The sequence below is a fragment of the Rhea pennata genome, chromosome 1 (assembly GCF_028389875.1).
Source record: "Rhea pennata isolate bPtePen1 chromosome 1, bPtePen1.pri, whole genome shotgun sequence".
In the NCBI taxonomy this organism is placed as follows: Eukaryota; Metazoa; Chordata; class Aves; order Rheiformes; family Rheidae; genus Rhea; species Rhea pennata.
This window is the reverse complement of record NC_084663.1, coordinates 159,417,413-159,442,359: the sequence shown is the minus strand read 5'-3', so window position 1 is coordinate 159,442,359 and position 24,947 is coordinate 159,417,413. Positions and strand designations below refer to the sequence as shown.

Below are 24,947 nucleotides of genomic sequence, written 5' to 3'. Positions count from 1 at the left end.
GGCAAAAATTAATGTAGGTTAAATATTTAAAGTTATAGGTTACAATTATTTAATCATCACAGGTACATGTAATTCAATACATTATATAACCTAAACCCTGTATGAATAGATTTTGATCTGACTCTGAGGAATTTATGATCAGATCATCTGGCTGGGCTTATTTCAGCTCTTGAGAGAACTCAGCAGTCCTAGTAAAGAAAAAGAGGGCAGATGATACTTTTTTATTGTAACACGTATCTAAAAAAAGTCTGCGTTTTATTTTAACCTACTACCAACATGATTACCCTATTACTGTGACGTATATAGAGATTTAAGACAGAAAAAAGCTTATGAGCAGCTGTGACAGTTGTGAGAGAGCGAAAAATATAGAACCTGAGTGTCTAGCTAGTAATAGTCTACCAATGCTATGTAACAATTATGTATTACTGTTTACTACAGCCTTTTGTATTTACATACTGTAATGTGTTGGAGGGTTTAATTGTAAGGTTGTCAAAAATAAAAGTACTTTTAGAAAATCGAGCCATGCAATATTACAGGGGAAAAAAAGATTTTGAAGTCTTTTGTTCAGATGGAAATACAGAAAACAACACTTTGTTTAAGCAGGATTTTATTTTCTTATACTCAAGTGATGGAGGGGCTTTTGTAAAGAAAGGCTTTCATCTTAAACATGCAGTACTCCATCACAACATAATTACCCTAATTTGTATTCCACTGCAGAAATAGGCTTTTTCAGCTTAAACAAATTAAGCAACAATCACTAAGTGTACATGACCAGCATTTTTTTAGGTAACCTGCTATCAGCTCTGGCTACAGCTTTATCTTGATAAAATGGAAATCCTGTTTTATTTTCCTACTTCACCCCTAAGGATTATGTCAGTCAGATTGCCTAAAGAGGCACTATGATTCACTGGCTGGTGCAAAGGACAGAGAATCCAGGGATTATTTCCTAGAGCCTTACTAAATCATTATATGGTTTGGGTCAAATCCTTACCGCCTTTGGGCCTCTGCTCAGGAGAGGGCCTAAGTACACGCTTAACTTTGAATGTGCAAATAACCCTACCATCCCCAGAAGGTTATTTAAACAGATGCATGTGGTCCCTGCTCAATAGAGACAGGTCTGGTGCTCCTCTCCTCTGGCTTCAGTCAATGATATGTGTTTGGAAGTATGACAGGACAAGCTCTGTCTACCTATCTGAATTTATATTGTTTGTTCCTTAGCCATGTAACTGTGGATATCCTTGCTGTTTGTATACATTTTTCCAATTATTATTACAATTCTTATTATATTGCTATTAATGTTATTATTCCAGTTATTAATCACATTGTGACTTAGCGGGCTGTCAGTGAGGCTTTGCCATCACTGTGGTCTCCTCTGCAGTCGCTCCTACGTGGGTGTAATGAGCACTCCTAAATGCTAGGCAGAGGCTAGGGCCAGGACAACGACTCTTCTTGCCTCAGCAGGGAGGGGCTGACTTGTTACTGCACTGAGCATCGCTGTTGACTGGCGAATGGATAGCAGTGGTGTGAGGCTCTGCTCTGGAAAGAATTTGAGGAACCACCAAAATCAGGCTGCCTACTCCTCCAGTGCTTGGCAGGATGGGTCTAAGTCTCACTGCTGCCCACTTTCCAAGGTGCAGCTGTAGGAGCAGTGTCTGGCTCCACACAGGCATATCAAGATCTCTACAGAAAAATGAAGAAGCCAAGGATGTCATCCCAGAGCTGTAGTGGGAAGAGGAGGTAGCATGTCTAGTCATGAGGCAGCAGAGCTGGCCTTGGATGTTTCCTCAGGGAATATACAAAATGCTGCTTTTGGATCTTCTTTCAGCCATAAGAGCAGCATTTCTGAGCAGGAATCTTTCTGAAGTTTATAGGCCCTAGCAGGAGCTAAGTGAACAAGAAAAGAAAGAGTGAGATGCATCATTGCTCTTCCTGAAGTGTTTGAGGAACTTCACCAGGCAGGCATGTTTACTGCTTAATGATTTACTATCACATTCACTGGGATCTTCTCTGCCACAGCTGATATCAGTCATCAGAACCACAGGGATTGGTGGTGGTGGCCAGGGAACACCACCTTCCCCAGACCTCTCCCATCTCCCTTTCTTTTACAGCCATCACCTGCGGGACAGCACCTGCAGTTGCTTTCTCCCACAACCCTCACAACCTGTTGAGGAACAGGGAGCTGAGGGTAGTCACAGTGCAAGTGGAGTGGTGCCATCATCAAAAGGGTCCCACCATACCTGAGCATACCTGAAACCTGGCACAGCTATTGTATAATGGTGTTTCTTGGTCCTCCCAGAGATCAAAATAAGGTGTTAAGCAAAATCTCTCATGGCAGTCATGCAGCCAAACTGCTCCCATGATGTAGCACCAGGAACATGGATATTGCTGGACCAACCCACATGGAGTACTGTGGTGAGGGCAGTCTCAAGAGCATCCCAGGGTGCTCTCAGACTCCAAGTAAACCCATCGTACAAGAAAGCACAAGGATGCAATTACCAGTAAATGATAGGGTATTGCTTTTTTTAACCTAGGCAGCCCAAGGATAACTGGAAAGAGGGAGATCTACAGGATGGGGAAGGATAAAATCTCAAGGTAGCCGGGTGCCGTGTTCACCATAAACGGAACAGTTTTGTGGGTAATTGACTTCTCTTAGGTGCTCCTCCCATCTCCAGCAATGACTATGGGTGGAGTGAGCTGGCACTGGACAGGGTTCCTGACACTTTGGACAAAATCAGAAGCTGCAAAACTATGGAAGTTCCCAAGTTCACCACAGCAGTAGTTTCGATGGTGTGCCCATCCAGGAAAGTGATGGTAAGGGGTGTTGTGAGGCTGAGCTCTAGTGCATCTGCCTCTGACCATGGTCCTTTTGCAGCAGTGTGGCCAGGGGTTGTTGGGACAAGTGACAATACAGTGACCTTTTCCAGTGAAATACAAGAGTGCTCCTTCCCTCCACCAGTGTTCTTGCTCTTGGGATGAGAAGTGAGGCTGTGTGACACCAACCTCTATGAGCTTCTCCTCTAGGGACAGTAAGTAAGGTGGAGAAAAACTTGGCAGGGATCATGTAAATGTCCAGGTGTGCTCTAGAGATGTGCACCTCTCTAGAGCAATAGTTAGATCTAACATCTGCTCTGGGACAGGTCAGCCCCAGCCATCACATCTTTAAGGACCTCTGTCAGCACTAATTTATAGCAGGCCATAAGGGCTCATTCTTCCCACCCAGTCTCCGTGGCCAGCTTCCTGAACCCAGCTGTGCAATCGGTAGCTGACTGCCTCCTCTGCCAGAACTTCGGCAAGGCAGCCTTAGCCACAGCAACACAACTTTGGTCTCCCCAAAACACTCCAGTGCAGTGAACAAGTCACCAGAATTTGGGACTGTAGGATCATTGTGCTTCATACAGGAAGCAACCCATATACCATGCAGGGCCATTTCTGAGAGCCTAGCTCTCATACCTGTTGGGTAGGATAAGTCAGTGAATATTAGCTGCATCTGGCTGATGAACCCTCTTACTGTTACTTGATTCTCATCGAAGGGCTTGGCGACTTGGGGGGCAGGGGTAGCTCTGGGTGCAGGGGATGCTGCAGCAGCCTGCGGGGCTGTGATGGACCTCTACATGCTGACCACAGCTAACTGCAGGGTTTGGAGGTAAAGCAGGTGTGTCAGAGGGGCAGTGACCTCGCTCAGCCATGTCCTTGGTTAGCTCTCTGGGCCATGGATTGAGTGGATGACAATTCTTTGTTTCCCTCAGGGATGGCAGAGGGAGGATGGGGAGGGGAGAGAGGGCAGTACTGGTGGTGCTCTTCCCGCAGCTCTTAATATCTTATTTGTGCTCTGGGCTCCTGAAATTAACACTACAAAAGCTTGTCTTCATTAGCTCCACCACCCTTTGAACTGCCAAAGTCCAACCTTTTCTAGCAGCATATGGTGAATCCATAGTCCTCCCTTGTCATCATTGGATCCAGGGAGGAAAGTGAAACCATGGGCAACAATAAATTGGCACCAGAGCAGGGTTATAAAGACTCAGAAGGCTTAAAAGGGCCTTTACAAGCAAGTGAGAACTAGTCAGGAGTATCCTCATGGTTAATATGAGGACGTCAGCTGTGTGTCATGCCAGATACAGAAGATATTGATGATTCTGAGGAAAACAGGATGGAATAATCCACACAAGAGAGGTCCGTTTGTGTCGTGGAGACATATAACTAGTGAATGTGCTGCTTGACCTGGAGATTCAAAATTCTTCTCACCAGTTTGACTTTCTCCATGCTTCCACCAGAAACCAGATGAAGAATACATGCCTTTGCTGCTACTGCGGGAGAAGATGTGACCCACTGGTAAGTGTTTCTGCTGTCAGCTCAGGATGCCACCATCAGGGACAGATATGAGCAAATACTTCTCGCAGGCCTGATCCATTTTCCTTCCTTGGAGTTTCATTTCCATCTCTGTACTCAGGGGGAGTAGTTTCTCTATGTACCCAAGAAGGAGGCTTCTTTTCCTCTTGATCAAACCAATTTGCCTCTCTCTAGCCAAGGCTTTCACACCACGGCTGTAATGCAAACAAGTGATTTAGCCCTGCTGAGCTTATTGCCTTTTTTAAGGAGCTCCATCTCCTCCTTTAGCTTGTCCACACTCAGGGGGAGTAAATTATAAAAGTGATCTTAAATTTAAATGTACCATTCTGTTTATTGAGTAACGAACCTTCAGGGAATACTATGGCACCAATTCACCGAGACTCTGTTAGGGCTTGACAGCCCAGACAGCCATTGCACAGATCTTTGTTAGTCCTGCCAAGACTTTTTTTTAATCAAAAGGACTACAAATTTGTGGTTAATCTTTGTGGGTACTCTTAATGACTTAAAAAGGATCGAGAGCTATTTAAAACTGAATTCACATCACAGGCAGTAAATTTCAAACTACAAGTCAAGCCCACTGTCACTGCATGTGAACAACATCGCAGGGAAGAAGCTCAGAAAAATTTTGACCAATGTACTAGAGCTGCACAACAAATTTCAGACTTAGAAAGTGCTTTGGACCTCCTTGATGTTGGAAGTAATTTCCCCGGTCCCTGGACAGGTGACTCTTCAGTTATGCAGAAACTCTGGAGGCATCACATAGATGTTGAGCAGCAATCCTAGCTATCAGGACTCCTTTACCTTTAGCTCCCCAGCTATGTATTTTCTTTTCTTTTTTTTTTCTTTTTTTTCAGTACAGACAGCAGAATTTTGCCCTCTAAAGTTAGGATTGTCTCTAAGAAGGCTACCACAGTCATTAACATAGCCTCCAAATTCACCCTCCCCAACTCCTCGCCCCAGCTCTAGGGAGTCCTCACAATTACTATTAAGCATAAGCTATGTAAAACTGCTAATCCACTACCGACTGTAGCTAGACTATGATAGACTGAAATCCCTGCTTCATTAAAAACCTCCTTTCTGACTCTATAGCATAAAGTGGACATGGCAAAAATGCCTGTAACTCCAAACAAATGAAGACCTTGGGAACAAAATTCTATATAGCTTGGCACAATTAATGTGTGATAAAGAGAATACAAGGAAAGATGCAAATATTTCTTTTAAACCTTTGAAACCATAGAAACCAAAGAATGAAACAAAGATTGCTTGTTACTTTATTTTTCCCTTGCAGAGTTGGCATCTGCATCTCCCAGACCTACAAACTCTGTGAAGAGAAGCACAGACTGGTATCCGGTCAGCCTAAGGGGCCAAATAAAGGAACAGAAGAGAAGGCTGTGGAGTCCATATCAAGGTGTGGGAAAGTTACAGATGAATGGATGGAGTTCTTCAAAATGGACAAGGACCAGAACACAACATTAACAGAGCAGGTGATGGAAACTGTCTCTGAAGGTGGCAGAAAAGCCATTTAATTTCAAAGAAAGCGTTTCAGAAATATTGGTGAGAGCAGAGACAGAATTTTTTCCCCAGCGAACTGCTGTCCTTAGTTTGCCATGGCTGCTCATAGAGAACTATGCAGTAGGTACAGACTCAGATACAGCTATACAGGGGGAGAAAGGGATGATAGCCTTCCTGAGAGCAGTGTCCAATGAGGTAAATATGATTTCTTGTGGTCCAGTTGTGCTAACTCCTGTTTGGTCCTACAACAGTGTGACAGCTCCAAGAGCTCATCAGCAGGACTCAAGCCAAAGCTAATTTCTGTGCAATGGGGTGAGCCCATGTTTGCTTGGATCTGGGGAGCTGTCACACTTACCTGGCTCTGTAACACCCTCATTTCCAAGGTTAATGGAGTGGGATGAAGACCTTCACACTAATGCAGTCTGAGGCCTTCCCAGCCCACAAGTCTCCTTCAGTATTTCTTTAGAGTTGTATTTAGCTCCAGTCTACGCTGGTCTACATTTTTTCCTCCCTTTTGCATTTCCTCTCTGAATTGTATGTTCTTGACCTTTATATCATTGAGGAACTCTCCCCAGTGGCTTGGAACCCTTCAGTCCATGAAACTGCAGGATACACAGTTCCCACAGAGACATGCCCCTGCAGCGACATGGTGGCTGTGATTCCTGCAGTAATCTGATCAGAAATTTCATGACATGGCATCACTTCGTCATATCCAAGCATGCGCCCCTGCCCAGAAGGCAAGCACACTGGGCCATTTAGGTTTGTGTGTCTGCCAACCTGCTTTAAGTGTTCAGTAGGTGTCAGCTCCCAGCCTCCATCCTCCTTCCAATGGACTCTGTGCAGAATCCAGCTAACTCCAAGGCAGATATTGCTTAATTCCGTCTAAGTTTTCCATTGTGTTTCTGTCAACAGGTTTTTAATGTCATAAGGATGTGAAAAAGCTAAAAGTTCCTTTTGATTCAAACAGTCAGACTGGAGGAGGCCGGATGTGGTCCCTAAGGCAAAGGGACTCCCATTTTGCTAATGCTCCTGCACTTTCCCCCAATCAGACCAGCATGGCAGTGAGCGATTTTGCCACAGTGTCAGGGCCCTTAAGGCACCACTTTGCCTTAAGGGCACTGGTCAGCCTTATCTGGGGACTTCACTCCATTTAAGCTCAGGCCTGAGCACCCAGGGTTGGCCTGAGCTGTGTTGTTGTAGGCGAGCTGATCTCCAGTCCTGGCTCTGGCTCCCGCATGGGTGTTAGACCACTGTTGCAGCCTCTTCTCCAGCTCTTCCTGATAGAACTGCCTGGGTGCCCTGGACCTGATTCATCACACTGCCATGTCTGGGACTGTTGGTGGACCCTGTTACCAGCATCAAGCTCTGCCCACCTTGTTTGGCTCCTGTGGGACAGCCCCACGGTGGTGAGGGCACTGCCTCTGAGTGGCCTCTGATGTCCCACAGCACCAGCAGCTGCTCTTGGCTACTTGAACCCTGTTGCCCAGCTTCCCTGGCTCCTCAGGGATTAAACTACCCCTTGTACTAAACAATTCAGGTATTAACCAGGTTTGGGTTGTCCCTGAGCAACCCAGGAGTCCACCAGGCCAGTCCTGAGTGTTACAAATTAATGGTGTGTTTGGTTGTACAAGACCTGGCGGCTATGGGTTGGAGGGGCAGAGGAGCCCTGGAGATCAGGGAGGATCTGGGTGCCTGCAGGGAGCCCAAGTGATGGGGGTGTTTCATGCTCTCTTGAACATCTCCAGCAGCTGGGGTGGTTCAAGCTGTCCTGGAGCAGCCCCAAAGGCTGTGTGGCTGGGGGGGGGGGTCCAGGTTGTCTCCAGATGACTAGGAGGTGAGGGGATGTCCCAGAGCAGGCCTTGCCAGCAAAGGGACCAAGCTCTGAAGATTTCTGATCAGAGGAATTCAGGATATCCATAAGAAGCCCCAAAGTCTGGTGGAGGATCAGGCACCCTTAGGCAGCTCCAGAGCCTGGGTTGCGGGAGGAGGTCAGGCTGTCCCTGAGGAGCCCCAGTGCGTGCACAGTTTGGGCCCTCTCCAAGGAGACTTGGCTACTGAGAGGACTTTGGGCCACCTTGCGGAGGCTAGGAGCCTCAGGCTGCCCAGAGGAGCCCCAGATGCCAGGTGGAGCACCAAGGTTGCTCTGAGGAGCTGGGAAGCCCAGGCAGAGGGGGCAAAAGGGACTAGCCCTTTCCAGGACCAAAGAGTCCATGTGGTCTGTGTGGGTTTCAAACCACCCTGAGACCATGATGGGCATCAAGCCACCTTTGACATGTGTGTGCCAGGATGTGGCCCCCCAGCGAGCTTAGACAGCGGGATGTTCCCGCTGCCCTGGAGAGCCCCAAAATCTGGGCAGCAGGCTGGAGGGTGAAAATCAAGCTGCCCTTGAGAAGCTGGGAGGTGATAGCTTGAATCCATCCTCACTCCTAGGACCACTCTGGCTTTGGGGCTGCTCTGTGGCTGCTTGATGCCCTTCTCCTGTTTTTGACTCTCTGAGGTGAATCTTGCATGAAGTGTCTCTCCTCAGAGTCCAGATTTTTTGTAGATACTTAGTGCAAAGATGCACAGAGGTATCGACTTGGCCGACTCCAGGGCTGCGTTACTGTCTCTCACAGCGTGCTGGGCTGAATGCTGAGAGCAGCAAAGACTGTTAACAGAATATATAACAGATACTTCAAAGAGTTTTTCCTAGCTTTGAGTTCTTCAGTCACTGGCTTTTATGCATAATGCATTTTATGTTCTATAAACCTCATACAATATATTCCTTATTAGATAAAGGCAGAAGGATTACAATTACCCCATTCTTCTCTCTGGGTTATAGCTTAGAAGTCAAATGATGATACAATAACACACATTTTTCTACCTAAAATTGGAATTAAATTAGAAGACTAGGGTATCTATACAAAAAAAAATGGATTGAGGAAATTCTTAGCATCAGAAACTACAGTTCCTCTGGCATCTGTTCAAAATGAGAGGATAAGTTGCCCAGTACTCCCGGCCCTTAAACCTGCTTAACTTTATGCATCTTAATAACTTCAGTATCTGTGGCAGGAGTATATTTTGAGAGTTATGATATTGCATATGTGCTTATGGACTTGCAGAACTAGGGTCTCCATTTTTATCCAAATTTATAAGATTTTTTTTTTTTTAGTATTTTGGGGGGTAAATCTACAATTTCTTTAACAATTGTGGTGTTGACCCCTCTGTTTTTTGAAATGCTCAGCAGTAGCTAGGTATAAGCAGGACTGTATTTAGATTTAGACTAGGCAAAAAGGTAGTGAAATCTGTCAGCTGAAATCATAATTGTGCTAAAAACAGAACATTTCTCATGCAAATGGAAGATGACTGGCATTCTTGAGTTTTCTTCCCAGTGCCTTCCACGTGCAAGGGGTTTCGCCTTAGCTTCACTCACAAACTGGCTTGCATTAGACCGTTTTGCACTGTATCGAGCTCTTTATACACCCAGCTGCCTGCACAGTTTCCCTTCGCTGCGGTGCCTTTGTGCAGCCGCAGCCAGTTTCCCTTTGCAGCTGCGGGGGGCCGCCTTTGATGTGCCACCATAGGTGGCTGCCTGCGCCTCGACCAGGGCCTGCAAACGGAGTCCGCAGAGCAAAAGCAAACGCCCGGGTGATGCCGCGTGACCGTTTGCTTTGCAAATGCAGGAGGAACTGACACCAAGTGCCTCGGGATATGGCTATACGGTAAAAACATGATGTTGTGGTGTACCCCTCTGGACATCTCATCTATCTCACGTAGCCCATGGAGACGCTCACGGCCTTGACTTTCATGACATTGCATGTGTGCTGATGGATTTGTGGTGTCTGCTTGTGGATTTGAATTGCCGATACTGTGACCTACCTTTAATTTTCCATTTTTCCATTTAATTTTTCCACTAATTATCACTAATTTTCTTGTATCATTTGCACCTGTACAGTTGCAGTATGGGCTGTTGATATAGCAGGGCAAATGCATGCAAACACTTGTAGAAGCAATACATTATTTCTGTTATTCACTTGGGAAGGAAGAGAGAAAAATCATTTCGCATACCTTCATTGTACACTAAAGGTAAAACTATCATTCCGCTTTCCTTTACTACTCCTCAGCTTCCTCCTCTTTTCTCTTTGAATATAAGTAGTGACACAAGAGTTTAAAACTGACGTCAAAAATAATAAATCTAGGCCAAATATTTCAATGTCCTCCATAAATGGAGGTAGGAACTTGTGTTCCACTGAGGGGATCACACAATTAGACTGTTATGAAAATATCCAAAGTTCACATCTGGGTGAAGCTAAGCTGCTCGGCAGCCTGCATCTCCCTTCTGTGCTGCACCTTGCCATGAGAAGTTGTCCAGGATGATCTCCAGGCTCTTTGCCCCAGCTTTCACCGCAGGATATGAGTGTACTCAGGGCCATGGGATAAAAGTGCGAGGATCAACCCAATGTGGGAGGTCGGGGAACGATGTGCTCTCATAAAACCTCTGTAACAACAGCTAGTGCGAGATGAGTCAAAGGTTCAAGTGGAAGAGACTCCAAAAGAGGCGGTTAGACAGTCGTCTATAGAGCAAGTGTCCTCTTACCATACCTGGGGATCTGCCCTGAGCCTAAAAGCCTGACAGGTTTATTCCTAACGTAACTATCATTTGCCAGAGAGCTGAGCCGTAAGCAGCGGAGATGACTGGAAAGGGAGGCCGTGCGGCATACCCTGGAGAGCCCCGTCTCCCTCTCCTGCCCCTCCGCGCGCTGCAGCTCGCACCACCCACTGCTCAGCACAATCACGTCTTTTAGGACAACTCAGAGGGGCTGCCACATCCTCCCTGCGCCCTGCACGGATGCAGGGATGCAAACACAGGCGCCCGCACAGCTGAAAGCCCCTGACTGCTGCTCCCAGACAGATGCAAGCTCCCCTCACAAGCCTGTATGCGAGTGCAGGTGCAAGGTGCTGTATACGCGCACACATAAATGCAGCTTAATACACTGGGGAGATGTTTGTACACTGGCCAACTTGAGGTACACTCCTACAGAAGCTTGTGCACAGTCAGAGCCATGCACAGATGCAGCCCCTGAGGCATGCACCCAAAGGCATGCATAGATGCAACCCCAGAAGCATGCATAAAACCAAACACCAAGGCACACACTCAGAAGCATGCATCAGTGCAACACCAGAAGCAGGTACAAACGCAAGCATTGAGGCACAGCCCGAGGCATACACACATACAAATACCCCACTGCATGCACCCAGCTGCATGCACACACACAGCCTCCCTGGTGCACACCCCTGGGGACAGGCACACATGCAAACACCCCCCGTGCTCACACCTGAGTGCCGCCCCTCCAACTCCCCTGGTGCCCTCACCCACACAAACACCCTTGTGCACACACCCAGGTGCAGGTCCCCTCCCCCCTGCCCATGCACACACGTGGGTGCAGGCATGGACACAATCCCCTGGTGCACACACCCAGGTGTATGCGCACACACAGTCCCCCTGGTGCACACACTGGGGTGCATGCACACACAACCCACCCGGTGCACACACCCGGGTGCAGACACACACACAAACACCCCAGTGCACAAACCCAAACGTACAAACACACACAACCGCTGGTGTGCACACCCCAGAGCACACACACAACCCACCCGGTGCACACATCCCGGTGCAGGTGCAAACAAAACCCACCCGGTGCGCACAACCCGGAGCACACACCCCCGTGCATGCACCCCCTCTCCACCCCCCGGTGCACACACTCGGATACAGGCACACATACAACACGCCGGTGCACACACTCTGGTGTATGCACACACACAAATACCCTGGTGCACACACCCGGCAGCAAGCACACACACAATCCCAATTCACACACCTGGGTGCAGATACTCGGGTGCAGGCACACACAAAATCCCCGGTGCACACACCCGAGTGCATGCACACATCTGGCACACACACGCAATACCCTGGTGCACACAGGTGGTGCACATACCCGGGTGCATGCACAAACCCAGGGGCAGGCACACACTCGGTTCATGTACACACACAATGCCCCGGTGCACACACCCGATGCACATACACAACTCCCCGGTGCACTCAGCCAGTGCACCATGCCGGTGCATGCACACTCCCGGTGCACGCACACACCCCCCCGTGCACACTGCCGGTGCATGCACACCCCCGGTGCACGCACCCACCCCCCCGTGCACACCCCCGGTGCATGGACACCCCCGGTGCACGCACCCAACCCCCGGTACACACCCCCGGTGCATGCACACCTCCGGTGCACGCACCCAACCCCCCGTGCACACACCCGGTGCATGCACACCTCCGGTGCACGCACCCAATCCCCGGTGCACATCCCCGGTGCACGCACCCACCCCCCCGTGCACACCCTCGGTGCATGCACACCCCCGGTGCAAGCACCCAACCCCCCGTGCACACCCCCGGTACATGCACACCCCCGGTGCACGGACCCAGTCCCCGGTGCACACCCCCGGTGCACGCACCCAACCCCCCGTGCAGACACCCGGTGCATGCACACCCCCGGTGCACGCACCCAACCCCCTGGTGCACATCCCCGGTGCATGCACACCCCCGTGCACGCACCCAATCCCCGGTGCACACCCCTGGTGCACGCACCCACCCTCCCGTGCACATCCCCGGTGCATGCACACCCCCGGTGCACGCACTCAACCCCCCGCGCACACCCCCGGTGCATGCACACCCCTGGTGCACGCACTCAACCCCCCGCGCACATCCCCGGTGCATGCACACCCCCGGTGCACGCACCCACCCCCCCGCGCACACCCCCGGTGCATGCACACCCCCGGTGCACGCACCCACCCCCCCCGTGCACACCCTCGGTGCATGCACACCCCCGGTGCACGCACACCCCCGGTGCACGCACCCACCTCCCCGTGCACACCCCCGGTGCATGCACACCCCCGGTGCACGCACCCACCCCCCCGTGCACACCCTCGGTGCATGCACACCCCCGGTGCACGCACCCACCCCCCCGTGCACACCCCCGGTGCACGCACACCCCCGGTGCACGCACCCACCTCCCCGTGCACACCGCCGGTGCCGGCACTAGCAGCAGCCCCGCGCAGCGCCGCCCCGCCCCCGGCGCGCGCACGCGGCCGCGCCTGCTCCCGCGCCCCGCCCGCCCGCCGCCCGCGCTGATTGGCTGCGCGCGGCCCGGCCCTCTGCCGCGCCAGGTGAAAGGGCGGCCGGGAAGCGGCGGCCCCAGCAATGGCGGCGGCGGCGCTATGTCGGGCGGCGGCGGCGGGCGCCGGGCGGCCCGCGGGTCGGGCGCAGCGGGCGCTGCTCGCCCCGTTCGAGGTACGGGCGGCCGAGGGGTCCGTGTGTGGCTTCCCGCTGCCTCTGCGTGCGGCGCTCGGGGGTTGCTGTGGGGGCAGCTCTGCTCACGGGCGTGTGTGTGGCGCCATGTAAACGGCCGGGGCCGTTATGGGCGACAGCTGATGTGTCGCTGCCTCGCAGCGTCTGAGGCTACGGCCCTTGGCATGTCCGGTTCGTGTACTGCTGCTGCTTTTTTTTTTAATATTTGTTGCTGCTGAGGTTATGGGCTGCTCCTTGTTTCCTCCTCTCTCCCTCCGTTTAGCTAGGGGCTTACCAAAACTTAGGGGTAGGGAATGTTTTGAATAGCGCTGTATGCCCTGGAGATATAGCTTCTGTGCTACTTTTATTAGCAAAAGCTGAGCTTAGAGGAAGAGTTACTGTTCTGTGGAGTATATTAGCTCTTCCTGCCTTTCCCTCCTGCTGTATATTCCCTGGGGCTAACTGCTGACAGGTGTTGCCTTGGGGTGCAACTGTTGAGATAGTTGCAGGTGTCTCAGCCAGCACTTAAGGCTTTACTGTGGAGTCTTACTATTTTTTTGTGAAAATGACAGAATGTTGTTGCAAAACTGTTTTTTTGATGAAGACTTCAAGATTCTAGAAAGCTGAGTTCTTGGAACTAGAATAGATGCACTGAGATGGCTACTTTAAGCTTATGTGGTATCTGTTTTTTTTCCTCTCCACTTCTACAGATTGCTCTGTTTAAAAGAAAGGTTTCCTTAGGAAAAGGAACAAGCAGCATTATTGTATTGTGTAAAAGGCTAGAGGTGTCAACTGCTAGTTTGTGTGTGGAAGAAATGCCAAATTCATCAAACTGCTTACTACAGGAATAATCCAGAGTCTGTTCCTGAAAAGAAAAATTTGTGAGGAGGCCTCCAAGTATTAGTGGAGAAGGGAGGAGGACCTTGCAGAGACTGTTTGCTCTGTGTACCCCCTGACAGACAGGTTTCTGTCTGTAATTGTAACTCCCAAACTACTAAGAACTCTTGTGACTTTAGGGATCCTGTGTAAGGGATGGCTTGTGTAGCTAGGGAACTGCTCAGGCAGGTCATCTTAGGGTGGGATGATTTAAGTATTTAGGTACTTAAGTGTTTTTCCCTCAGGAAACTTGTATGCCAAATGTGTTTTTTACTGTGAAGATGTAGAGGAGAGAAGAAGAAACAGTGAGGGGAAATAAGTTTGGAGATGACTGGAGGCAGTGAGTTAGAACTAGCAGAGGAGTTGCACTGTTTTAAAACTTTATTCTTGCTAGCTGTGTATATCTGTATGTGTATATAGAAGATCTCTTTCCATGAGATTGTGATGTCTGCACTCTGGAGCTTCCCTGTAAAAGACCTGCTTGCGACCTTTCTTTAAATCCTGAAGGATGTGATCTGGCTGCATCAGAGTAAACAATATGAAATTGTAATTGTTACATTACTGAGTGTTGTAAAACAAAATTTTTATAGGTGCTTAATAGCACTTGGTTATGTAACTGAAGTGACTTTTAGTCTACCTTGTGCATGAAACTCACCTTCATGACATTGATCTATAGAAAATATTTAATCCCATTTGAATGGGAATTGCTTTCCTGGAGCACTTAAATATTTTGCTTAAGTAACTACTCTTACTTAACTAGTCAAACTTCTAATGTGCTTGTAGTTCTCATGACTTGTGCCAGGGCTAGTAGCTAGTCATTCTTAACTACTCTTGCTCTTCTTTGGGAATCAGTAAAAGACTAAGGAAAGTGCAAAAACTTTAGGCTGAGTGTTCAACTATTTGCTGTGTTCCTAATCTAATGCTTAACACTTCTGTTTTAGCTTCTGTACAGAACTAGTTCTGTCTAGAGTAGAACTAACTCCTTTTTGAGTGCTTGACATTCTTGGAACTAGAAGAAAAATCTTATGTTGAAAGAAGACTGTAGTTACTATGTGAGGATGAGAGATTGATTTTGGTATTTGTCTTGCAACTCTTGAGAAAGCAGTCAAAAGACTTTATTTACGCCTTTCTTTTATTTTCTTTTAGTATCTGTTATGAGCAATAAACTGCTGATACATAGATTTGTTATCAGTATGTATAAGTTTTTATTATCAAACTGAATTTGTGGAAAGTTTTTCTTTCCATACCCTCATAGGTTGGTTTATGCACCCACAATTTCTAAGTCATGGAAATGACCTGTGCTGTGGGAGATCCTTGCTCTCTTCTGCATGGCATTATTTTTAGCATACTGTTATTCCAGGGAGGTGCTTTTGCCTTCATTCTTTTGTAGCACAGAAGCATTAGGCCAGAGGGGATAGCAAGGCTGGAATCATTTGCCATTCCTGAAGGGAAATGATCATCAACTTAGACATAAATGTAGTTCTACATTGATGGAGTTCAAGGATTGTTTTTAATATTTAATCTAGAGATTTTAGCATTGGTAAGCATACTTAAAGCAGATCATGGGTAGAGATTTGTGCTTGTAGAGTTACCTGGCTTCCAGGAATAGCTGTTTGAATTCTGCAGGCAGAACAGTCATTCACTATGGGAGAATCTTAGTTCTGGAGAAAAGTTAAGAAACTCGGTTAAAGTTTGTGTAACATAGAAAATGGTAGACTAGTTCTTAAACAAGGTGCTTGTTCTATGTTTTTACTTTGTTTTTAATGTTTAAAACTTGCACTAGTAATTCTTGTATCATTACTATAATGCCATGATTTGTTTCACAGGCTCTAACCTTGCTGGAGCTGCTGCTGTGAGAAATTGTTCCAACTTTCTCCAGCTGCTAGTTCTTGGTAGTGGGCCATTTTGTTTCAGCTGTGTCTCCCCCATGTTGTGCCAACACCACTGCTTTAATATCCAAGTGGATAAACTGGACTGAGGATCTGATCTGGCTGAAAACATAATTTTCCTGCTCCTGGTGGGTGTCTTCTCAGCTGAATGTATTTCATACTCAAGTTTGTCATGTGACTGTTACATAAATTTCTGTATTGGCACAAGGGAGAACAGGAATGACTTAGTTTTAAAATATAGCCTTAGACTGATGTGTGTTGTGTGTGTGTGCTGTGTTGGCAAACATGAAAATCTGATTTCTTCTTAGACTTGACAGTGGTTCTCATCTGGTAAGAGTGAAAGTTGCATATGTATTGTAGCTTACAAAATGTTGTACTGTTTTTTTTTCTTTTTTGAAGTTACTTCTGCCTATGGTTTTTGGCTGTCTGGAACTGAAAGAATGCAGAAAGAGGGGGAGAGTACATGATCAGTGAGAAAATAGAGAAACATTAACATTGTTTTTTTGTTTACAATATTTGTACAGACTTGCATTTTCAGTCTTACAGATTAAATTTCTTGCAAACACCTGAAAAGGTCTACTTCCTTATATATGTTGTTTGTATACTCTATCTGTATACTTGGAACAAGGGTGTCAGGTTAGGTTGAAATTAAAAGGATTTGGGAACAGCTGCTATGCAATCAAAATATTGAAAATATGAGAACTTTGTAATTTAAAATTACTCAGATCTATGGGTAATGGGAAATATACTGCAAATATGAAGGAGTTGAGTGGTGTTTTATTAGAGTATTGCATCTTTGAAAGTATAGGGGCAGAACTTAGTAGGATCTTTAGCAGAGGACAGAATGAGGAGCTAGAATTTTATCTATTAAAAATAGTATGCTGTGCTGTTACCAGTTAAACATTGATTACTGCTTCCTTGTTGTACTACAATATGCATTCCTTTCAATATTAATATTAAAGTGTTGATATCGAATGCTTTCCTCTCTAAAATCTGATAGTCTGCATTCAAACAGATGCTTTTCTGTGCAGTAAACTCAGTAACAATGAGTTATTTAGAAGGTAACCTGTAGAGCAGGAAAGCTTTTTCTTGATGAGGGGCAAAATACTTTAAAGCATACATGGTGAGCCATCTGTAAGTAATACGAGTTAATTATTTTCCATTTTGTTATTGTGTACCATAGTGTTAAACCACTGGAAGAGGATTCATAGGGCTGTGCATCCCTGGAAGGCAGCTTCTCTATCAAGTTTTGAAGCTGCAGTATGTGTTCTTTACATGACTCAGAGCACACCATTTTACAAATTACTGTGTTGTACAAAATGATTTTAGAGCTGGTATAGCCATTCATTATATATATAAAGTATATACATGTGTATATATACATAAAATACATGCGGTATTAAATTGTGGTAGTCACTAGCTTTGGACCCTTAACTAGCATTAGATCCAAGTGGACTAGACTGTACCCATCTTTGTTGTGACCCCCTGTGGAGATCTGGAAAAAAATGATGTATTTGTATTAAGGTTTGATTTCTGGATTTTTGATTTGTTTTTTTCCCCCTCAGCTGCTTGGCTGACTTGAATTGGACAGTTTCTATGCTGCTTCTCTTCAAAGGAAGGTGGGCACACCTGAGCTAGTGTTAAACAAGATAAATAGGACTTGTGCATCAGAGCCTAGTGTTGGCTGTGGAAACCCATTCTGCTATTCTTCCTGATTTTTATTTTTAAGATCTCTAGTACTGGGGGAAAATATTGTTAGAAGCCAAGCTAGCTTGGTTATGGCTACTGTGATCTGCAGTTGTCCTGTGTTGATGATAGATGCAATAGATTTTCTAAAGGTGTGCTTACCATTTGCTGGTAAGCTTCTTGCAAAATGAAGTGATAAATGTCAGTGGTTAAGTTGTGCATGACTTTTTCTAAAGCCTGAGTGCTTACCAGAATGGAAAGCTGATCAAAGCTCTTTTCAACTGGAAGGGATTACAATCTGCCTACTCTTCAGTGAGGAATATTGCAAGCACTACACTGGATGCTGCTTTGAGGATGGGTTTGGGGAAAGATTCTGTCTACATCCCTCCATTCTGTACTCTTGCATTGTCTTGTTTGGGATGTGAGTATGCCCCTATTTCAGTAAACAATAACTTAAAACTGCAGACAAGACAGTGTTTGCAAATGAGCTAGTAGTGCAATAAAAGGAGCAGGGACCTACAGTATTGGAACATTTTTGCATAATGGCTTATAGGAGTTGAGATCTAAATCTGGCCCTAGATAAGTAGTCCAACTATCAATGTGTCTTGATGTTTTCAAATCTTGATTACACTCTTAAATATGACTGGTTGTTCCTGATCTGGGCTCTGTTTTAAGGATTTTTCTTTTTAGTGCAAGGTGTATCTTGAGGCTGTGTGGGTTTGGGAAACAGCCAAATCAAGAGTCTAATTTGAGGGTGAGCTTGGCTTGGTTGAGTTGGTGGTTTGAGAGTTGTCTCTGGAGTTTGGTGTAACTTTTAATGTACTCAACTAGAAACAGATACAGCTTGGGAGCCTGAGGTATGTGGTAGCTGAGTAGCAATTTGGAATTGCAATTTTGCAGGGTTCTTCTGTGGCATTAGCCTTGCTTTCTTTGAAAAATGCTTGTTTACTTTAAAATACTTTTTCAAATGCCCATAGTGACTAGGAGCAAGCTTCTAAGGAGAGTTTTCTTGACATAGATTCTAGTTTAAGGAAACTCTTAAACCTAAGTGTATGTTAATAGAGATGCTTTAAAGAAAACAAACTTTCCTAATCTGAATTAGAGGTGGAAATTTCACATTTGAGTAGGCTGAGCAATTACATAATTTTAGTAAGCTACCGCCCATGTATTCAGTACAGAGCTGAACTTGATTCTGTAACTGGTTCTAGTCTGGGAAGAGGGAAGAAGGTAGTTAAGTTTAATATAGATGTATAATTGCATTAGATTATTTCATCAACACATTTTTGCATCTGGCTGAAGTCTGTCCTTAACTGTATCTTCATTTTTTGCATGGTCATGACTGTTATGAGGGAGGCAGCTGAATTCTATAACCTTTTATGTAAATACACACTTCCTTACCTAAATTTTGTCTCCTTCCCAGTGGAGTAAGTGTCTACCCCTTTCAGTCTTCTCTCACAGGAGAGGCTTTACCTTCTAAGTTTCTTATTCAGGTCTCTACAACCTCTGCAGTTCTTTCAGATGGAGTTGACCAGTTTTGAGTTTGAAGAATTGACCACCACTGCTATTTTGTGCTTTCTAGATAAAGCAGTACTTGGTATTAAACTTTTCATAGTTTAATAGTTCATTCCACCTGGATGACGAGCGAATGTAGTCTTCTGTGAGTGCTCTATCTGTACTGAGAACTTTACGGTGGGATTTTTACCTCAGATCAGTGTTATCATGGAGTTGTGGGAAAGACTGGGAGTCAAACTGGCATCTCAAGTCTGTTCTGCTCTTGCTGTATACTGTCCAGTGCATTGTGCTTTATCCCCAGCAGTGAAGGTTGCCTCTTCCCTGATGTGTGCGCACATATGCGTACTCTTTTGAGAACTCACTGGTCAAGTGTTTCTCAGAATTAGACAGGAGGAAAGAAAAGGTCATAGTGGACAGTTTGTTAAAAACCCCTTAAGCTAGTGACTTTTCTGGAACTTCTAAATTGTCCTAAGTTACTGTTCATTGGGTGTGTGCTTAGGAGGAGCAGATCCTTCCATCCATGTGGGGGTGGGGAATGGGAAGAGGGGCAAGGAAGGTCGTGGAAGAATTTCCTCAAGATGTCCGTATGTGAACTGTTTGCCTTAATGTTTGTTCCTCTTTATTTTACAGTGTGAAATGGTCTGTTCAAGACGGTGCCTTGTAACTTCATGTAAACTTTATTCAGTTGTGCATGATCCAAATGAAAAGGTAAGTAGTATTGTGCATGTTCTGTATCTTCTCTAACATGGTTCTGTACCATTGACTTACGACTTTTAAAGCTATTTACCTTGTTCCCTGTGTTAAGACTAGTAGTTCTAGTATAGTCACTGTACAGTCACTGGTTTTGTGGTATGTTTTTCTGACATGCTAAAAATGTTTCTATTGTGCTGTTTGCCAAGGTTGGGTAGTGCTTTAAGTGTGTATCTTAAAAGGTTGGACAAATGATTGTCAGCTTAGGAAAGCTTCATGCTAGCCTGAATGTGATATAATTTTCAAATCGCTATTCTTCATGTTTTACATGGTGTAGGAGCTGTAGGCTTGTTAAAACATCTGGAAGCTAGACTAGCCAAAAACTTTCCAAAAATTCATTATGCAGTAGTGGTAGCATGATTGCTAGATGATGTAATTTACCTTCTCCAAATCTGATTTCACTCACAGACCTGTGGGGTGAGAATGTGTTTTGAACTGGGATAAAGATGGGACTTCTAAGGCCTATAGAGAATAGTAAATCCTCATCTTGGAGGAGGTTACTGGTTTGTTGGAATTTTCTTTGTGGCTCACTGATGTGTGCAGTAGCAATCTGAACTTACAGCTACTAGCCAAGAAAAGCTTTTCTAGTAGGAGATTGTCTTGGCATGGCCTCCAAGTGATATACTTGGAAAAATAGTGTGGCTGGAGGTTCTGTAGTATAAAAGGGCAAGAATGGCACTTTAGGACTAATATACTTACCCATATATACTAGCGCAGGAGCAGTTAACCAGAAGTGAAATAATATTAGAAAACAGAAAAACAATATGTACCTAGAACTGTGGGTTAAAAAAAAAAACCCTTGACTTGAGTGCTTCTTTCAGGCTTAAGGTCTTTGCTGGATCAAGGTTCTATTCCTTTCTTGAAGGCATGATTGTTTAGACAATGAAATTGAGTCTTTGGCCTCTTTATTGGAAGCCATTTCACTCCATGCAGTGGCTAACAGATGGTTCAAGCTCTTTCCTGCTTTCTTCCTTTGCACTCTCCTCCACCATTTTTGTAATGATCAGACTATCATGCAGAACTCTTTTTTTTTTTTTTTTTAACTGGTTAGTGGAAATGACAAATGCTGCAGGTTACTCAAAAGCAGCATGTAACTTTTCTCTTTGCAGGCTTCAGGCTCGTCATCTTTAACAATAGGAACATTGGAGTCCAGTCTTTTCCTGTTAGTGTCTTTATTGCAGAAGAAAATGTCAAATCTTAACATACTCATACTGAGAGTCTTATCCTGCAGTTCATGCTTGATAATAAAACAACTCTTACAATGCAAAAAACTAAGTAGATAAAGTATTTGAAGAGTTAAACTTTTTGGTGCCAAGTATTATGAGAGCTTTTTTATTCCTAAGCCTTTGTCCCTAAAAGATTTGAGTGCTTAGAATGCTCAAATTTAGACTCAGGAACACAAGTCCGTTGAAAACCTTTCAGTTGCTTCAGGAGGTTTTTGACCAGGTCCTCAACCAAAGAAGCTCTCCAAATAAATTTTCAGCTCCTGTGATGTTCCTACAGTGTACCTCAGATAATTGAACCTGATTAAGGATATTTAGGATATGACTTTAGAGTGGAGTGTAGGTGTGCCTGTGTACTCGGCAGTGGTGTGCTTTCCTCAGCAGATCTGCCTGAGTTTACATACAGGCTTGCTATGGCTCTTGGAGGATTTTATCATTTAATTTCTGTATGCTATTACCACATGTTAACATTTTTTAATTGGTCATGTGATGCCAGTTCAGCCCTGACTTTGAAGTAGTAAATTGCTTTTGGTTAAGGGCACCTTGGATAAATCTGTTTGGGATATGGGAGCAAATAGTAATATAGTGCCCTAGTTTACCTATAACAATTACTGTGGTGATACTTGCAGTTCCTTCCTCCCCTTTACCCCTTCCCTGTTTATTAATGGCCATAGGGTAACAAAGTTTTATGGTTGCAGTTGCAATACCTCCTACCTGCCTCCAGTCCACATGAAACACAGGTGGTGGTGTTTGTGGGGAGGGAGAATAGCTATTAAATAAGGTATAGTTTGATAAATCTAACTTGGTTCAACTACAGGCTGCTGGTTCCCTGTCCTGTTTCTTGTTTGGAGTGTGAGAGGCAGAGTAGGACTATTTGATCAGCATGATGAACCAATGAGTTGCAGGTTTGGTGTGGGGAAGCTGCATCCCTGCTAGTTTTGATGTGGGGAAGCGGTGGGGGGGGGGATAAGTGTAGAGCAGGATTGTCCCTTTCAGTAGCAGCCTTTATTTACAACAAAGCAGGTGCAGTATCAAAGTGCACCCATCTGTTTAGCAGGGAGGCTGATGATGGCAATAATACTTATTCCTAGCAATGAGGTTTCTATGCTGAGCAATTCTGTTCCTCAGCCACCATCTTCCTTAATGGGAACTTTGTCTAGGATGTAAGGCTAACAGGCCTGTGGCTTGTTAATCCCCTTTCAATTATGATAGGAGCATTGAAGACCTACTTGCACTGTTAAGTGCACTTCAGTGTGAAAGGTGATAGGGAATTTCACAAATGCGCTGATTTGATTTGCTGTCTTGTTGCGCTGTGGCTGCTATTAATACTGAGTAGGTAACAGCTTCATGGTAGCAATACAAGAGTTTGCTAGGTTCCTCATGTGAGGCCTAGTTGTGAAGAGGGACAAGTCTAGTACTGTTCAGCAAGTGTGTCTCTACAGAGTAGATTTTTTTTCCCCTCCATGCCCAAGATAGGAACCTCTCTTCTGATTTGAATGTCACTTAAATATCCCAGGATAGAAAAATATTGTATTTCAAGTCTGTGCTGATTGGAGGCGCTTAACCCCAGGTGCCAGTCACCATTTTCCAACTAAAAGTAAAATCTAGTTTTAGTTTATACAGACATTTTTCCCAAAGCAGATCTGGGAGCTCTCATAGATGCCCTAGAGTAGAACAACCATGGCAGTTTCTAACAGAAGGATGTTAACATCAGCATAGGTGTTTACTTTCTGCCTAACTCAGGGTAATTTATTTTAAACATGTTTAAGTACTGCCCTAACTTTGTGAGGAATTTGTGGAGTCCTCTATGTAGTAGAAAAGAAGAGACCTATAGAACAGGGAAGATATGTTTCTTTTGAAAGTCTTCTGTGCTCAAATTGAGCTCAGGGACTTCTGTGTGTTGAATGTTGCTATGTATTTGACAGTGCTTGTAAATGTCTCTTCCCTGAACTTGACTCAACCTTTGTAGAGTTCTAGTTTCTGCACTGTGTGTGGTAAGGAGACCAGGAATGTAGGTGTCAACACCTTTTTGTTTTCCTAAACCTATGTATATGCCAGTAAGATTTGGTATAGTGTATTGCTTATGCTATACCCTTGTTAAATCAGCAGAGCTTTTTTAGCAGGTGATCTTGGAGTCAGCTGATGCTTTAGTGGAAATGGAGGAGAAAATGCATTTCTAAAGGGGGGGGGGAACTTATGGCTTTTCATGTCAAGGTTCTTGTTTTTCTTCCTTTTAGACTTTTGAAAAGCTCCTTATCGCCAACAGAGGGGAGATTGCATGCCGAGTAAGTATGTCATTTTGAGATTTTTTCCTTTGTTCTTAATCTATTGATAATTATTGATAACTGTCACTTCTCATATGACAGGTCATCAAAACATGTAAGAAGATGGGGATTAAAACAGTTGCCATACACAGTGATGTTGATGCCAATGCTGTAAGTACTGCTAGCTTATGTGAATGCAAATGGTAGATGGGACTTGGTAATTCTACAAGACTTTCAACTGTTATGCAAGCTTGTTTACCAACATGCCTATTATGGTAATTCTGGAGTATCTTTATGTCCTTTTCTGTGAAAGGAGGGGAGATGCTAAGGGAGGGAGGATTAGTCAAATAGTTTTTTGTGTAGACTTTGTATTTTGCCCATAGAAACATGTTTTGTTCTTTCGCTTTTTCCCTGGATTAAACCAGACAGATATGATAGTTTATAGATACGTTGCTCTATGCATGAAATAACAGTGCAGTAGATCCTGATTTGTTTTGCTAGTGGGCACAAGAAAAGCCAATAAAAAAGCATTCCTTCCATGTAAGTATGGATAAGAAAATAAAATGGGCTTCCTACTGGCTTTGCAAGACTAAATTGGTTAGCATTTATAGCTATGGATATGATATTGCTTGACCTCTTTGAGTTTGTTTTAAAAATGGATTCTGGGAGATGGAGCACTTGGCTTAAGTCCTTCCAGTGCCTGGAACATGTGTGTCATTGCCTTCCACTTCCCAGAAGAATACTCTCTCCCACTAGCTGTGCTGAGCAGGCCTGCTGGAGAGGGTTCCATTTGATAGAGATACTGGATGACTTGAACAGCTACATTGCAGGAAAGAGGTAAAATGGCTGTCTAGACAAGTAACACATGACCAGCCCTGCTGTACCATTTTCATGTCTTGTTACCTCACTGATTTGTTGTTTTTTTAGAAATAGTTTAAGTCAACCATTGTAGCAAGACTAGGAAGACAATTTCCTTTTTCCTTTCTGAGTACTATAAAAGGAACTATAGTTGTACCTACATACACTCACTGACTAGAGGGAACAGCTTATTCCTTGCTTGCAGCAATTGCTTCAGGGGAAAGATTGGGGGTGCCCCTGCAGCCTGGGAGAGCTTGTCTAAATCTGGAAGAGAGCTGAAACTCTGTGTTACAATTTCCTGAAAGAGGTCCCTCAGACAAGCTCTGGGGTGGGGGGGAAAGAAGTATGTTTTATGCATGATGGGACTTAAACTGAAAAGCATAATTCATGGAATCTGTGGAAGTTTAACTATGATAACTTAAGTATTTTCAGAGTTAAGCAATAGCTGAGAACTTTAGAATTGGAGTTTTGGACTTTGGCAGTGCTTTTGTGTCCTGTCATGGTTCTATTCCTACCTGACCTGCTCAGGTCATATAAATTATGGCAAGTAGAGCAAGGGACTGAAACTGGATTTTCTGAGACAAAGAAGACATGCTCTACTGCTGAATTCCTATGCCAAGTGATTCTTCTTGAAGTGAAAGAAGAGTATGCATGGTTGAGATTTCAACTGGTAGCCATAACTGGGAGAGAATAGTAGCTTGTGGAT

The 24,947-nt window shown here is 45.1% G+C and overlaps 1 protein-coding gene across 2 annotated transcripts in view; it reads left to right on the top strand.

Moving 5' to 3' along the window:
* The first annotated feature begins 13,091 nt into the window (after positions 1–13,091).
* Positions 13,092–24,947, top strand: part of PCCA (propionyl-CoA carboxylase subunit alpha) — a 294,626-nt gene continuing 282,770 nt past the window's right edge. For both annotated transcript variants that reach the window (XM_062566813.1, XM_062566814.1), the window contains exons 1-4: positions 13,092–13,186; positions 19,777–19,854; positions 23,357–23,404; positions 23,486–23,554. In XM_062566813.1, the coding sequence (XP_062422797.1) occupies positions 13,097–13,186; positions 19,777–19,854; positions 23,357–23,404; positions 23,486–23,554 (285 nt within the window). In that variant the 5' untranslated portion in view covers positions 13,092–13,096. The remainder of the gene's footprint in view (positions 13,187–19,776; positions 19,855–23,356; positions 23,405–23,485; positions 23,555–24,947) is intronic.